The 16,958-nt window shown below is 35.5% G+C and overlaps 1 protein-coding gene across 6 annotated transcripts; it reads right to left on the bottom strand.

Moving 5' to 3' along the window:
• Window positions 1-4: 4 nt before the first annotated feature.
• Window positions 5-7,923, bottom strand: LOC116426351 (uncharacterized). 6 transcript variants are annotated; one of them, XM_031975189.2, is made up of 7 exons: window positions 7,152-7,923; window positions 3,126-6,841; window positions 1,972-3,059; window positions 1,619-1,897; window positions 895-1,536; window positions 627-764; window positions 5-462 (listed from the first exon to the last, which is right to left on the bottom strand). In XM_031975189.2, the coding sequence occupies exons 1-6, from the start codon at window positions 7,378-7,380 to the stop codon at window positions 662-664; spliced, it is 6,057 nt and encodes a 2,018-aa protein (XP_031831049.2). In that variant the 5' UTR covers window positions 7,381-7,923; the 3' UTR covers window positions 5-462; window positions 627-661. The 6 variants fall into 6 exon arrangements, with proteins under 6 accessions (XP_031831049.2, XP_031831056.2, XP_031831077.2 ...); XM_031975196.2 differs by having other exon boundaries at window positions 622-764; XM_031975217.2 differs by having other exon boundaries at window positions 5-764; window positions 3,126-6,817.
• Between the last annotated feature and the right edge of the window lie 9,035 nt (window positions 7,924-16,958).

A 16,958-nucleotide genomic window follows, 5' to 3' on the forward strand; every position in this document is an offset into this window, starting at 1 on the left:
ACAATTAAAAAAAAATATCAATCTTTTATTATACAGGTACAAGACATTTTATGAGGTAACTTATATAGAAGTTTTGAAATGAATATTTGTTGTAATGCCCGACGTTGGCCTGTTGTATGGCTGTCTTCAACAATCGGTCAATAATTTCTTCTTTTATTCTTTTCCTTACATTAACCACACTAACTACTTGCAGTTTATATGACACTTTTTACATATGTAAAAAATAAACACTTGCAGCAATTCTTCCTTAAACTTTTGATAGAATAGAAGCTTGAAATAGCACAGTATGAAAAATTTTGTTTTGCTTAAAATATAAGATCCTTACAGAATAAAATGGCTATTTTAATTTGTGCACAAACTCCTGCCATGATGAAGACAACTTACCATCTTCGGGTGTGACATCTTCGGTTGTTAACAGGATTATGCCATCCATATAGTACATTGCTTCGTCAGAAATAGAACCTGCAATTAGAAGAGTAATAACACTTAGAACAAGAAACGTTTTTCTTGTTCCAATGTTGAGACGAATTTTAGAAAGCCGTGATCGCTTTCATTAAAAGGCTTGATTGGATTTTTATTTCATAAAGCCCTCTGAATGTTATGATTAAAGATTAAAACCACCTTACGTATAACTTAACAATGCCACTTTAGTAGCTATATGCTACTTGGCTTGACTCTCTCTCTGATGAATAAATTGACATTCGCCATCGTTGCATGTCCCCATCAGTTCATATGGACAAAGAATGCCATTAGGATTCGTATTCCTGGTTAAGAATGACAAAAAACACGAAAAAAATGCTTAACATTTTTGTAGGATTTAAATGTAAAGAATTTTGTGCCTTTAAGAAAGCAGTTAAGAAAATATCGCTAAAATATTTAGAGAGCAAAACCCACCTTGGCACTTTAAAGTGTACTAATATCGATTCATAAGGTAAAAGTGTCTTCTTAGTCGAACGTTCCATCTCCGGTTTCGTGAAGGTCCTGTCTTGGTTGCAAGATTCAGCAGCTGATTCAGGCCTCATTGTCATATCTTCTAATGGTTCTTTCCCGTTCGGTTCTTCGGAGTTTGTTGAAAGAAGGGTATTAGAAACTGTAATAGAGGCACTCGAGTCTTTACTAGATGCTTCTTCTGTGTTGCTTTGTTGAGGTACATTTTCTACATTATTACTAATGGACGAGTTATTTTTTGTTATGTTTTGTTCTTCTTCATTGATTTCTTTTACGTCTACTATAGTTGTTTCTTCTGATATATTGTTTTCAATTTCGCTTGCTTTCAGTGAACAGTTACTCGTATTTAAAATCGTTGCATTAGTATTATCAACGTTACCAACATTATCTACACTATCTTGTACTATCAACAAGGCTTCACTTTGTGAAGCATCCGAATGCACAGTGGACACAGTATCGTCTGATTTTGTCGATTCGTATGCTTCGGAAAGATAAATCGATGGTACTTTCTTCCGAGAAAGTTGTCGAGTGTGATTGACTACTTCTTTTAATCTATTATCTAAAAGTTGTGCTCCAGCTTCAGGTACCCTAGAAAACATCAATGAAAATAATGTTTTTAAAGGAAATATTTCCTATGTTTACCGTTATTTTGATTCTATGTATACTGTACTTGTATTCTTTTCCTCTAATTCTACTTCCCAAACTTGAACAAATTGTTACAAGTTTAAAACATTCTTGTCGGCCCGCGTTGATTTTTCCGTGTGCCGCTACTACCTTAGGGCCTATACTATTTATACGATTACGCTGCAGCTGCAACCTTTCCTCAGCAACTTTCAGTTGCTCTCGGAGTTTCTTCACTTCTGCGACCAAGTTCGTTTGTAGATCCCGTTCCATGTGCCACTGCCGAAGACTACCCGACATTTCCGCTAAGTCGTCCAAAATCGTATACCTATATTACAAGATATAAATAAGTAACTGTACGTGTATTGTATCTTCTACACCATACAGTATGGTTTTTCATACCGTTTCAAAACTAATTTTTGCTCGGTATCCATTAAATGTTGCTCTTGTTCCGCCCTCGGAAGAGTTATCAGAGTGTTTAGTTCCGTTTTTACATCCCGTTTAATTGTTTCCCAATTTTCTTCTATACTCCTCTTATCATTTGATAATAGATTATTCTTGAATAACGCAAAACTATCATCTTTATTTTCTGTGACAGAAATTGTTGCTCGACTATCTGCTTCGTATTGCGAAAGTCGAATCGTTGATCGAGATGTATCCGTACTATCTTCTCTATTTACATTTGCACCATTTTTGACTAAAATAATGGTGGATGCATCTGAATCCATTGAATTATTATTAACGGAAAAGTTATTTGTAACTATTTCCTTTTCTACAGATTGTAAATGTTGATTTGTAAGTTGACCATCCGAATTTCTATCAATAGTGCTTTTACTTCCAGAAATATTTTCATTTTGTTTAATCACTGTTTTGTTATTTAAGGTCACTTTATCATTTATTGTTACTACTCGTTCATGTGTATCATTTTTTACTTGAACTTGTACAAATTTCCGATTTACTTCATCCGATGATAAAATTTTTAAGCTTTGCGAAAACGGGTACTTAGTTGATATTTCATTCTGTGATTCACATATTTTTGGTTGTGGAACAACTGGTTTTAAAGGATTTCCAATTTTATTACCAACGTTGTTTGAATTATTTTCATTGGATATACATATATTAAGATTTGTTATTGATCTCGATGTTATGTTTGTTTGGCTTGGACTCGTATTTTCTTGCTTATCCATGCCATGCATTTTATTGATACTTGTATTTTTTGGTGAATCTAAATTTTTTGAACAATTTTCTTTGTTAAGTTGTTGTGCATTTAAATCCTGATTTTTTGTAAGTGTATTCTGATTAATTTTCGAATTTAATTCTTTATTGGGACTGTTGGATGGTACTGATTTTGGTATTACTTCTACGTTCTTATTCTTCATAGAACTATTATTTTCTGTAGTTCTATGCAATTTTAATTTTTCTCGTTCCAGAATTTGTTGCTTCAGTCGACGATATTCTTCTTGTTGGGATGCAGGTAAGTGACGTACAGCCTATGAAAATGTTCAAACAATTAAACATCTTGTTAATATTAAAATATTGTAGTATACAAATCTTACCAGAGGTGTGTGAAGATTGGATGAATTTTCTAATTTTGTTAATAATGTTGTCTCTTTTTTAGGTGTCTGTGATATTGAAGTTGGTCTTGCAGCTGCCATAGATTCTTGTTTCTTTCGTGCAGCTCGTAAAAATTGATCTAAATTTTTCTCAAAGTCAGCTGTGGCATTTACGTTCGACTGTACTTTATCCACTGAGGCAGAGTTGATTGAAGATACAATTTTTTGCTTACGCTGTTCAGATTCAGAATCACTTTCTGTGTCAGATTCTAAATTAATTACTATTCTTTGTGTGTCAGATGCTATTTTTGTGTTCGTAGACCATTTGTTGTCATTAGGCTGAATTTTAATAGCAGTTTTGTGTTCTGTTACTTTCTGTTTACTATACAGTACAGCTTTTTGTACATTCAATTTCTTTTGAATCATTGCATTTTGGTACTTTTTCGCATTGTTTACAACTTTCGTACTTGCAGGAATTGGAATTCTTTTCATATGTTTCTTTTGTGGACCCTTAATCATAGGAACTAATTTTCTTCTCCCAGAATTAATTGCAGATAATGTTTTAACAGTTTCAACAGGTAGACTTCTCTGTGAATTAACTGTATTACTTACTTTTTCACTCGAATTTGATTGATTTCTATCATTTTCAGAATTACAAGAATTTATAGGCGGAATTGATGTAGATATTGTACTAGTAGTGTTTACTATGTTAACTGTATTAGTTACAGATAATGTAACTGCTGTTACAGTCTGAGTTACAAGTGTTTGATTAATACAGTCTGCTGCAGTAGTCACAGTTGTTATTGAACCTGAATTTGAATGATTTTGATTGGTCGTTTTCGTTCGTTTTGGCAACGAAGCTAATAAAATAGCTCTTAATGCTTCCTCATCTTCATCTAAGCTTTGTCTTCTATTAGCTGTATCTTTTACTTTTTCCACTGTACTAGATAATGTGTCATTACTTTTTATTTCACTTTCATTTGTTTCCGAAATAATTTGATTTCCTTGATGAGCATCATCTTTGAATGTTTCTAAATTAGATACATTTGTATTATTTTCTATATCTTTAGACCTTTCGATTTTAGATATTTTATTTACTTGTTTATTCAAAATATCTGTATTGTCATTATTTGTACCTGTTATATTATGCTCTTTAGTAACCATAATACTAGAACTCTTTCTTTTCATTCCTTTTCTTTTCCTCTTTTGAGTTTGACTTATGATATCACAGGTTTTATCCGGGCATTCTGCATTTACAGTTTCATTATTTTGTACCAAAGTTGCATTATTATTACTTTCTACCAATAAACCATCTGCATTCATTGGTTGTTCATTGATTGAATCTTCATGTGAAGAATCATGAAATACAGTAGGTACTGATAGAACAGAATGAGATTTTTGTGGGAAAGACATTAATTTCATTGGTTTAAAAGAAGTGTTTGCCTTTATATTATTGACTTCAGTCAAGCTAACTGGTTGCATTTCTGCACTTTTGAATGTTGGTTCTTGAGTTATTACAGCCTTTTTTAAAGGTAAAGGTTGTTGTAACTGTTTATTCGTTTTTAAAATGGATGCAGGAACAAGTGTCCTGTTAATCAATGTCGGTATTTTATTTACATCTTTGGTAACATCCGGTATTCCTTTCATATAAAGAGGTTCTTTGACACTGTCTGTTATACTATCTGGAATGTACTCCATACTTTTTACATTTTCAATAGAGCTAGTTAATGGACTTGCATCTGTATCAGTTTCAGGAAGGTCATCAATTGTTATCATTGAACTACCCGGCGATACTGATTCTTGTAGGGAATTTGCAGCAGAACCAACGCTAGGTTGCATGGAGAGTGTTTCTATTTTGTCTAAATGTCCATCAACATTTACATTGTTTATTAATTCTGTGATTTGTTTATGTTGCATTGTTGATATGCGATTGCTCTGTTCATTATTTTCATGCATATTTGGGATATAAGAAGATCCTAAAGATGCTAAGGAAGAACTTGAGGTAGCAATTGGCCCAAGAGTCTGTGGAAGTGCATGTGATAGATCAGGATCATACACAGGAGTATCAGTTGGAGAATAAGGTGTTTCTTGACTTAAATTGTTATCTAAATTGGAAGTATTATTACTTTCGAGAATATTCATATGAGAATTATGTACTTTCATATAATCTGGAATAACAGTCTCGGGCAGATCTGTTTGCGAGTATTGCATATTGGAATTTGGAGCTGCATAAAATGTACTTTGTGGTACAGCATAATATGTAACATTTGGTAAGTAACTTCGATTTTCAATTATTTTTCCATGATAAGACTTCTGATCATCCTGACTAGATGGTATGGATGTACTAAAACTTGGACTATTATTTGCATCATGAAGATTAATAAATGATACATCAGATGGTTGAATTCCTAATAATTCTGTGTCCATAGGTATATTGGCAGTAATTTTATCTGTTGGAGAATATGGTAATTTTTCTTTTTCCCTTTCAACATCTGTATCCAAGTCCATATCTTCTGTATGATTATTTTCTATCATAGGAAGTGGAGTATGAGGTGGTGACGCAAAATTTAGTAATTCTTCGCCTGGTATAGGAATGCTATCCAGAAAACTTTGAGTGAATGGACTTTCACTCCTGGATGCATTGCATTTCTTATACTTTCCTGACTTCATACCTTTCTGTATTCTATTCTGATGTTTCTTTAATACTGCAGAACGAAGTGCGATCATTCTCAATTCTAAGTCTTCTGCATCTTGATCATCATCTATACTTATTTTTTTTACAGTTTCAGTCTTTGGTTGCTCATTCTGTTTACCTGATTTCTTTTGTTTTGTTTCAAGTGCTTTTTGTCTTAATAATGCTAAATCTTCTTCGTCATCTGCGTCATTAAGTTCTAAATTAGTTATGCGTGTATTGGACTTTTCTTTAGAAATATCTGTTACATCACTATTATTGTCACAGACTCTTTTCATCATATTCGATAACTTTTCCTTCAAAGAAGAAGCATGTTCTTTGTTCTTATTCAGTGTTTCTTCTAATGAATCAGTTCCTATTGAATCTAAATGTCTGACCTTTTTTAATAACTTATGAGTCTCCACATAATTGTGAGACGATGACAATGTGTCAAGACGAGATGTTTTCCTGGGACTTGTTTTAACTGGCAATCGATAAGGAGATCGTTTAGGAGATTTTAATCTCTTTGGAGATCTTCTTGTTGTTGTTGATCTACCATGAATAATTGGAGATTTTGATCTCCTAAAGGGAGAATGTGCCTGCACAATAGGTCTATGCCTTCTAGGAGGTGACCTTGAAGCTACTCTAGTTCTGGTGGTTCTACGAACAGGACTTATTTCTCTGTGGTACGGTCTTGAAGAAGTAGTTTTTACTTCATGTTTCAATGTACTGACACAGTCAGGTATAGATACATCCACAGTAGATGAAGAAACTAAATCGTCCAATGATAACACAGCTACATGATTTCTTTTTCTTTTTTTCTTTTTTTTCAATCTACCTTTTGATGATGAACGTATTACAATTTGTTTAGAATTGTCTGCAAGACCAACAATTTCCATATCACTGTCACTCGAAATAGGCACAAGGTCATCATTTTTTTCTTGAAGCGTAGAAACTGTATGTTTTGCTCCAATACATCCAGATTCTTTAATCTGATGACGGTTTTCTTTTCCTTGGACTGCATCTTGTAGAATAAGGTCAACTTCTACTTGATTAGAACATGATATGTAGAAGATGATAATACATTATTTTATTAAAAAGTTAGATAACAATTTAAATTTATTCAATTAATAACACAGAACTTATAAAATATTGTCAATATTAAAACAGATTTTTAAAACAATTCAGTACAAAATTCTATATTTCTAAAACCTATAAATTAATGTCTATGATTCAATCACAATATAAAAATATAGTGGTATAAAACCTAATACATTGTATAAAGAGTTTCATGTAATTACAACTTTAACAACTAATAAGATGAGAACTATATTTTAAAATATAATCATTTAATTTACCTCTTCTATTAGGGCCTCTGGAGTGATACAATTTAGCAGAAGCAGTGCACCACGCTGTGTTGTGTTGAGTCGACAAACAGTTAGAACATTGAGGTACCCTTGCTCCGTATCCGTAATTTAGATGTCCTTCCTCGGAAGAACTTACATCTTCCAAGGATATTTCACCTTCCTCTTTCTCATCCAGCACTTCAATTGCTTCGGTACAACCACTCGATAAATCGCTAGCCATTCTTAAACTTACCCTCGAACCATACAAAACTAACCCCGTCCATCCGTGATAAACAGAAACGAAAATACTTTATTCTTAATTCTTAAAGATTAAAGTTAATTACGCGATGCAAAATCTATGAATTTTTTCACTGATCTAATCCTAGCACACGAACACAATCTAAACGTTTAATTCCACTGCAATAATCCTTCCGATTACGCGAATATAGAACAAATCAAAAATCTTATCTCGCCTAAATCTCGTTTCCTATATAAAAAATAAACTTATCTTCCACAAGATTCGCTTTTATTGAAATCATGTCGTCTCACGCCTAAATGCATGCAATATAACTCCGCCATACTGTATAAAAGTCGTTCTCAACATATGACATAAATCCGGCTGATATTCATTGGTACCAATGTGTTCTGAAAGCAGACGTCACAAATTTACTAGAAATAGGTGAAGTGATATTGAAACATCATATGAGTGATTTTTTGAACAGATATAACTTTGATGCTCTGTAAACTCGTTATACGTCAGAGGTATCGAACTGTCGAAAGTCACTATGGAGGCCGCGAGCTTTCAGTTCAACAATCCTGACTTACAAATATGTTTTAAACGATGTTTTATTCATAATCAATTCTTTTGAATTTCTAAGTCGATTATTATCGTACTATTTCAATTATGTATTTTTCTTTATTCAATTATATTTTTAATTATATAAATTCAATTATATATGAACTAAAGAAATCTATTACCACAAATTAGATATAGGATAGTATTGTAAGCTTACGGGACTATGTCACATGTTCTGATTTACCGACTGTGTACAAAATCAGAGGTTTTGCATCGCCCTCTACGCCTAGAGAACGATTAATAGGAAAACTACGGATTCTAGGTTCTACACGTCGCACAGTGGGGTATTTGCAAGATCTGAGCGGCCAAAATTAAAGACAGGTTTATATTGACCTTTTACAAGAAAATATAAGAATGTAATATAAATATATACAGTAATATGCAATTATATGGCATATAATAATAAATTTGTTAACACGTTGACTGCCACGAAAATTTCTAGCGTTTTGAATAGTAATACTTATTCTTTAATTACAAGGACAAATGATATTGAAAATAATTAGTAATGCTTTAGTATCATGGTAGTCATATTACACTATGATCCAGCTATTTAAGTTACTAAATATTTTTATTTAAAATCAAAGTTTTTATTGTAACTGTTCTTCAGCAGTGTGGAAGCTCTAGTTATCGGTGACCACTGTCGCAGTGAACGTGTTAATATAAATTGTATATAATTTAATATAATTGTATGAAAGATATATATTTATATATCATATATTACATGATGTGATATACAATAATATATAATACTATATATTAGTATGAGCTGGTTCTGAACCGATGATTAAAGTTGACAAAATCAACAAACGTTAAGAGTTTTCTCTCGGAGTTAAAAATACACATGCATACGCGTATATAGATATATGTACTGGATCTCATGGTAGAATTGTTGATTGTTAGCTATTCAGCAGTCGGTTACGTGTACGAACGGAAATTTTTGTATTGAAAGACTACATTCTTACAGTTATTACAGAATGTTATTAATGCAGGCTTAATCCTATAATTATAACGTTTGCATGCATCTTAAGTCTGTGCTGGAGAGGTAACCGTATCTTACATATCGTCAGTGGTAATATGATCCAACGAGTGATCGATACTGAAGATACCTCTAGCCAGTAAAGACGTCTTTTATCGTATTATCATAGATGGGATACTTGATCCGCCACGTAATGTTATAAAGGTAAAAAATTCTCTTAAATTAGTACATATTCTTATCGCCCGATGGCATTACTATGCGGGCTGGTGTCTCTGGAGAAGGGTTATATACATGTTTTCATGATTTTACATTATTTCAAATTTCTCAGAATTTGAACACGTAATTACTTTCTGAGAAGTGTTATGAAAAATTTCATATTAATACGAACTGTTAATTTTAGGACTAAAATTCGTTCTTTATTTAATGCTGAATGAAATATTTAAATTATTTAACTACTATGCTTGAAACATTATACCATTCGTAGCAGTTAGATTAAAATAAATTGCGTTTTTATATCATATAATATATATATCATATAATATATATAAACCAGATTAGACTTCAGTTATATATTTTACTTAGAATTTCTCGATTAAAAACCGTAATTTATCTTCAGGCGACGAAACTTATGTTGTTGAATACGTTCGATTATACCCGATATTTCCATTTGAAATACACAATTCCAAATGGTATTAACGATTTTCGAAATATCTGGTGAAAACAATTCGAACTGTTGGGTCACGAACAGTTCAAAGACACATTATACATAGTACTACTCGAGTTTGCTAAATGGCCCATCCATCCGCGCGCGATCCCTACTTGGCCGAATGATTACACGTTGCCCCGTTGCTTTCGCCCTTTTCCACCTTTCGGGAAGAGAGAGTGCCCTTCCTGGATAATTTTGGTATTTACGGGATTAATGCTCGTGCTATGAACAATACATCTAAAGGGATGGGTTTTCGATAGGTCGCACGGGAACAGCTGCTTCGCTAGACACACGCCGCTAAGCCGCTTACGTCAACTCAACGAAAATTTTTGTGCTTTTTTGGAAAATCGATCGTTAATCTGACAGGCGTTAGAATTACCGGTAATTTCGTCGGAATGGATTGATAATTGATTCGGGGGGTGGATCACGTGCGAACCCTTCGGAAAACGTCGCGTGCAGAAATCGAGAATGTTTGCGAACGTGAGCCTACGAGCATTAATGTAGTTTTCAACGATAGAGTAGGAAACTGTAATATTATATACGATAAAACGAAAATGGAAAGCCTTTCTAATTACAAAGATTGCCGGGGGAATAGGAAATAAATCACTGACAAATACATTTCAATTATTTTAGTTTTCGTTAACAATACATTATATTATATGTGCTTGCATCGCTTTATAATAAAAATAAAATTTTCGAATGATTTTTTGTTTGCTAAATTATTGACAAATCGTTGACAGAGTTTCGTGAAAACGGCAAGACTTAGGCAGAGGACTTAGGCAGAGAACCTAGGTAGTAACAAACATTGCAAATGCGAGGTCGATGAAACATCGACACGGAAGAGAGAGCTAATTCTGAGTTATGTCGAACGTTTTAACCGGGAATTACAAGTTACAAACGAGGCTCATATATCGCCGGATTATAGGCCGCGCTGCGCGGAATTGAAAGGCGAACCGCAGCCTGAGCAAATAAGGCGGATGGTAATACGTTTGTGCCTCCGTACGGGACTGGCTGGCAATGGAATCAGGTTTGGAGGTGGTTACGTGTGAATATACGGAAATCGTGGCATATGTCGTCTCTCTCGACGAAGGCAATCGCATAATTCACGCGGACGTCGTTCCCGAAAGGAACCGTGATCGGTTTGGCGTCGAGCCATAAAAGCTTCGTTGGCCGACAGGAACATGTCCCTTTCGTCCTTGTGATAGACAGTGTCGCGGCTACACGGATTCCCCATTACATCGACCAATTTAGAATGGGAAATGCCAACTAAATTGCATCGGTGATTGGGAAACTTAAACTTACCCAATAGTCAGCGGGAAATCTATCTTTGTATAGGATATTTGTATCAACAGGAAAGGAAAAGGTGGTGGTACTGTGGTCTTTCAGTTTTATATTTAATCTATATATATATATATATATATATATATATTTCTAATAGATGCAACTAAGGACAGTATTAACTATTAAAAACGTAAATGTTTCTGTTTTATTTTATGACGCACGCGATTGTCCTATCGTTAATTGAATTAACGTTAAGATCAACAGAATATCAAATGCTACGCAAAGAAATGCAACTTTATATAACCATTAACCTGACAACTGAAAATATAGTAAAGTTTAATATCACCCTAGGTGAACAGTTAAATACCTGTTGTAAATTCGACCGATCGTAGCTGTATGATGACGTAAAGCAACGACTCGGTTAATAATTGGAAACTAATATCCCGCGAGCTTTTAATTAGATCTTCTAATTAAGCTTCCCGAACGGTGGTGGAGGTTAACGCAAAGAAATATCGTATCGATTATTTTCGTCGGTAATATTTTTCACCTGGAGACCATCGTCGTTGATCCATCATCGGAGGGACCGTGAACAAACGCGGTAGGTAGAAATTAATTATCGGAAAGCTGCAGCTTTGCCAAGCGTCTGGATTTATTGACTGAACGAAAAGAAGACGCTGCGGAACGCAATCGCGACTCCGTTAGATCCTTCGAAATCGTTTCCGTTGACGAGCCTGGAAGATATATTTATTTCGCTTCTCTTTTTCCAATTAAAACCGTCGCTCTACGTCTAGCAGTGCATCCGACTGATCTGATGATCATTTGGATCGATGAAAATCGTGACTATGCGAGCCAAGCCGTATTAACACTCACGTTGTGGCTGAGCTGAACATACAGAGTTATATCGCTGAACGAATAGCTTATCGTGGAGTGCATGTTAAGAATATTAATATCGCCATCAGTGTTTCGATGCCTTCAATTATATATCTAGTCCTATATGAACTGGTGGCTAGTGTAAAGTTATGCCTTAGTAAGATTTGAGATTTTTATTTATTTGCGTGTAGGTCATTAGGGAGAACAATAATAATGTAATACGAACGTGTTAGTGAAAAGTAGTACTGCTTTTAAGGAAACAAATGTAAAACGGTACATTTGAAGACGGCACTAAATTATAACTACAAGACTTTAGCGAGTTCTCGTTCTGATACTTATAACTAATAAGACGCTGTTACAGTCACGCGTAACGTTTAAAGGGTTAGAAACGATATCTACTGGAGGAATATTGAAAACGGCGCGGCTTCCATCACGGGACGACCATCGATGCAGTTAACGGTTTCGCGTGACTGCTCTTCCGGTCAATCGAATTCCAGCCTACCGATAGGGGGATGATAGCGTTCCCATTAATCGGGTTACCAGTCATATTTTTTCTCAGTCAATTCCGCTACGGTGAATCGTTTAAGTTCGCCACGCGATGCGAGCCAACGTTTGACGCGGAGCGGAGGCGGCACTTAATAACAGCGCGCACCGTCGAAATCGAATTTCTCGCTGATAAAAGAATCCAATATTTCGTTTTTCTTTCGCCCCGCGGCCATGTTGTTTTAGGCCCGCTTTGATGAATACCCACAACAATTTCCCGAACGGTGCATTTGATCGGTCACCGAGCAGCGGCGCAGTATTCCAACGCATAACGGTGTAAATGCTTTTGTTCCTTTGAAAGTGTCCCGACGGATGCCAGCTACAAAGAGGATTTCTATCGTTTGTGCATCGCGGAAATAATAGCCCCTTAAACAGGTTAACGGATGAGGGTACAATCTCTTGAAACTCCGCGTATTGCCAACTATTCGATCGGATCTTTCATTAATCCATCGATTAATCTATTCTTTTAAGTCTTATAAACATGTATTTTACTGTGTTTATTATATATGCCGTACAAAAGAGGCTCAAAAAATGTTACTCGATAAAACACGAATAACGTGATAAAGTAAAACATAAGTAAGTAGAAAAGTGAACAATAGGATCTTTATGCTACTTCAAATTTCTCTAGTAGTTTACTGATCAGATTATTCAGCCCGTTTCCAAGTGTTAACATTCTCATGATGAAGGAAATATTATTCAGGAGGATCATTGCTCGTCCGTGAAATTGTCGTTAAAAACTTTCGTTTCTGGTATCGTGAGAATAAATTCGGTAGTTTCGAGAGGCTGCACAGTCGGATCGGTTGCGTTACATCCGACGGGATATAATTTATCGCGAGTCAAGCATTGCGTAACTAACGTAGCATAACTAAAGACGAGCCCCGTCGACACTCGACGCCACTCGAGCACAATATACCGAGCCGCGTTTGCTGAAACAGCGTCTCTCTCTCGCCGTCATTCGAGTTTACGTTGGTGAAAGGGGCCCGGACATTGTCAACGTTACGAGCGATTCGATTCGCGTTAATGGCACCGGGGAGAGACGTTAAGTAGTCGTGCCACCTCCTGTTTTTCGCTGGCCAAGCTCTGGTAAATGAAAGAAAATTAACCCTCCATAGACGGAATTCTTTTTTGTGACTATACAAAAATGTATGTAGTATAAAATTAACAAATATTAACCTGTAAATAAAAATTAAAAATGTATTCAATAGTTTTAATAATTGTATTGAAACAAATATACCTTGTGATTTTGAAATTACAATGACGTTGACCTTTCACGCCTGAGAGTACAAAAGTTTAAGTTAATTAACTACTTCATTTTATTCAATGAAGCCACCTTACTATGCAAAATAAAATAAATCATCAAGATGCCAATATATTGGTATGTGACTTCAAAGTTACACGGTCATATACAGGGTTCTATGGTACAGGGAAGATGGCTCGACCGTCCGCGAACGAAAATTTACCATATTCGAATACATTCGGTCACCAATCTTGTTTCGATTTTTGTGAAAATGTACTTACGAAGAAATTGATAATTTACAATTTTTCTGTAGTAATTCCAACGCTGCATCTATTGAAATTTCAGTTGATTTGCAATTCAGTTCGGGTATTACTCAATCAATTTACTTTATTAATTTCACAGAGAAGCATCTTTTCAATAATTGTAGAAGAAGAATTCAGCAATAGGTCATTTCAATCCATCTGGTAGTTCTAGTGTTAAAAGAAGCGAGGGATTTGAAAGAGAATGGTCTGCAGTAATTAAAACGGGTTTCATCATTCATTCGTAGACGCCAAAAAGGAGAATAGCGTAGAAAATAGTTTATAACTTGCAGAACTTTCAGTGGAGGTAGTAAAAAGTAAGAATAATTAGAATAGAATTTTTCTGTTTTAATAACTATGCGTTTGAAAATTAAACTTATACCATGCTTCCTCGAACACTGATGTTCTAAAAGTCAGTGGAATTATATAAAGCTTTCCAGAAAGAAAGTTAATAAAAAGTAATTGTTCATAGATCACAGAGACATAAGGTTTTTCAATTAACGGAATTAAATCACTGACGTCCGGAGAGCAAGTGGAAATTGTCAAACGTAAAGGAGAATTTGTGGAAAAAATAAGAGAGCAGCCAAAACAGCGATTGTTCGATCCCTGCGCGAAATGCATGAAATTTATCTATAAAAACTCACAAAGCTTTCGTAGCCGCTGTGTTTATTCCTGTTTTTCTTTGTTCGGCGTTTCATCTATGTGTTTCCAAACAGACAAATTACATACGCGTTCTTTTACTTGCGCTTGGATTTAAATGCTGGACATTTAAGCTTCGCGATTTCCGTTGGTCAACGGAAATAAAACAGTAAGAGGAAAAGTTTCCTTTTTCCCTCGGAGATGGTCACACCGAGGAGGATGAAAAAAGAATTGGCACCTGCGACTGTTCCATCCCGTTCCCGGGTAACGGTTCAAATTAAATTTCCGTCTGTGTTTCAGAGACGAGAAACCGAGCGATTCTTTTGTATCGATTGCCCGCCCTCTTCGGTACATCTCTGTTTTTACTTCACTGCGAGATTGGCCCGATAAATCGTGATACGGTTTAGGCGGTGTCCCTGATGCTTTATCGTCTAAAATTGCGCTCGAACGATTCCCGAGTGTTAAACGACTCCGCTCCTTCCCGGCGGGAAGTGATTTACGAGCGGATGCCTTCGCAAATCTTTTTGCAGACTTCGAACGTAGCCAGTATCAGACATTAAGATGTAATTAATTGCTCATTCTTAAAAGGAAGTAAATTGGTAAAGTTCAAATTGAGTTTACGCGATTACGATTTGGAAGCTTCCCGCATTTCTTCTACATGTAAACGATACAATAATATCATTTTATCTGTAGTTTAGGGCAAGTTCCAGAAGTTTATATAAATTTAAATTCTTCTGAATGCACTACTGATAACGAGAATGGAATATGAATTTGCTAAGAGAAAAGTGAATAGACTGCTTTTTTAAACTGCAATCGAGGATTTAATATCGTCGCGATTCGTGGAATCTTTGAAAACACTTGCTGTTCACTCAAATGCGTTTCCTTTGAAAAATATTTGTTGAAAGGGAATAAAGAATTCCTGGAAAAAAGAGAGTAATTGCAGTTAATCCCAGGCTCCATAAGATTTCATAACGTATTGTATAAACTTTTATCTGGAAATTTATCCATTACATTCGAAAACAACGATCCAGCTTCTACAAAGTATGACTTCGCTCCGAACTAAGTTTAACACTCACAACAAATATTTATTTTCTTTCTCGAAACGAATGCATTTTAATCCTCAACCGTTTATAAATGCACACTTACGTCAGTCTTCGTTTTCGAAAGGAAAACTTCTATAAAAAACATTAGATATTAAACCTTTAGCCACCGCGTGCTCGTATCGAGTCTCCCGTAATAAAAGTTCACATACAAAGTATCAAATATTAAACCTTCAACCACCGAGCGCTCGCATCGATTTTCCCGGTTTCGGAGATACAAGCTTATATAAAAGATACAAAACATTAAACCTTCGGCAATCGTGGGTATCGTGATTACTGCCTCTGAGGTTCGTTCATTCGGATCAGTACAGCGTGCATTATGAATCGATCATGAATCACATAGTTGTTTAACGCGGGAAGCGTCACTGCGTTTCGATTACCATTCGATCGTGACACGTTTCCTCCATTGTCGGGTACCTATACCTGTTTTTGCGGAGACCACGAACGCCGTTGTTCATTGGCCGGCGTCGATTGTTAATCGAGTGGCTGGAGGCGGTCGTTCAGAGGGAAACAAGCTGGAACCGTGAAAACATGGTAACGTCTTCCCTCGAAAAAAGGGGGAGGAGACGCGCGTACCACAGAACGACAGAGATTTTTCCCGACACCTGGTACCGGTTGCCAGTGGTTTCATCCGAACGGAAAATTGCCGTAAAATTGCCGCAAAAAGCGATATTTTATTCTATTCAGGGGCACGATTTACCAACCACGACGGGTAGGCTCTTAGGGATGATGTTTATGGGATTTTATGGACTCGTGTCGCCCGATGCTCCCTTATTCGGGTCGCGCCGCGGGGGAAGGGAACATTCGGAAGAGCGCGAGCCATGCGCACCTGGCCCACTCCAGGTTCTCATAGCGAACTCGTCAAAGGTAATGATTACGCTAACACGAATTATGATATGTAATATTAGAACGGTTTATTGTGCGATCTCAATGAAAGAGCTTTCGACAAACTTCGATTTGAAGGGAAAATTGCAATACTCTGGACGTTTGAAGATACTTAACCTTTTGCATTGGAAAGTTTCTCACTGGAAATATTCAACATTTTCATGTCTATATATGATGAGATATGGAAATTCTTTGAAACCATAGATGAATTAAGAAACAAAACATTTTATTTTGATATTTCACGTATTAATGCACTATACGAAGCTTAATATTATATACATATAAAACTTTATAATGTTGCCATATTAAATCAAGTGGTGCTTATTGCCTCTTGACTAAAAATGATTAACCACAGGTCACTAAACTATATTCAACAGGCATTTGTTTGATAGACACTATAATTATATTCAGAGATCAGCGATCGAGG

Source organism: Nomia melanderi, chromosome 6 (assembly GCF_051020985.1).
Source record: "Nomia melanderi isolate GNS246 chromosome 6, iyNomMela1, whole genome shotgun sequence".
Classification (NCBI taxonomy): Eukaryota; Metazoa; Arthropoda; class Insecta; order Hymenoptera; family Halictidae; genus Nomia; species Nomia melanderi.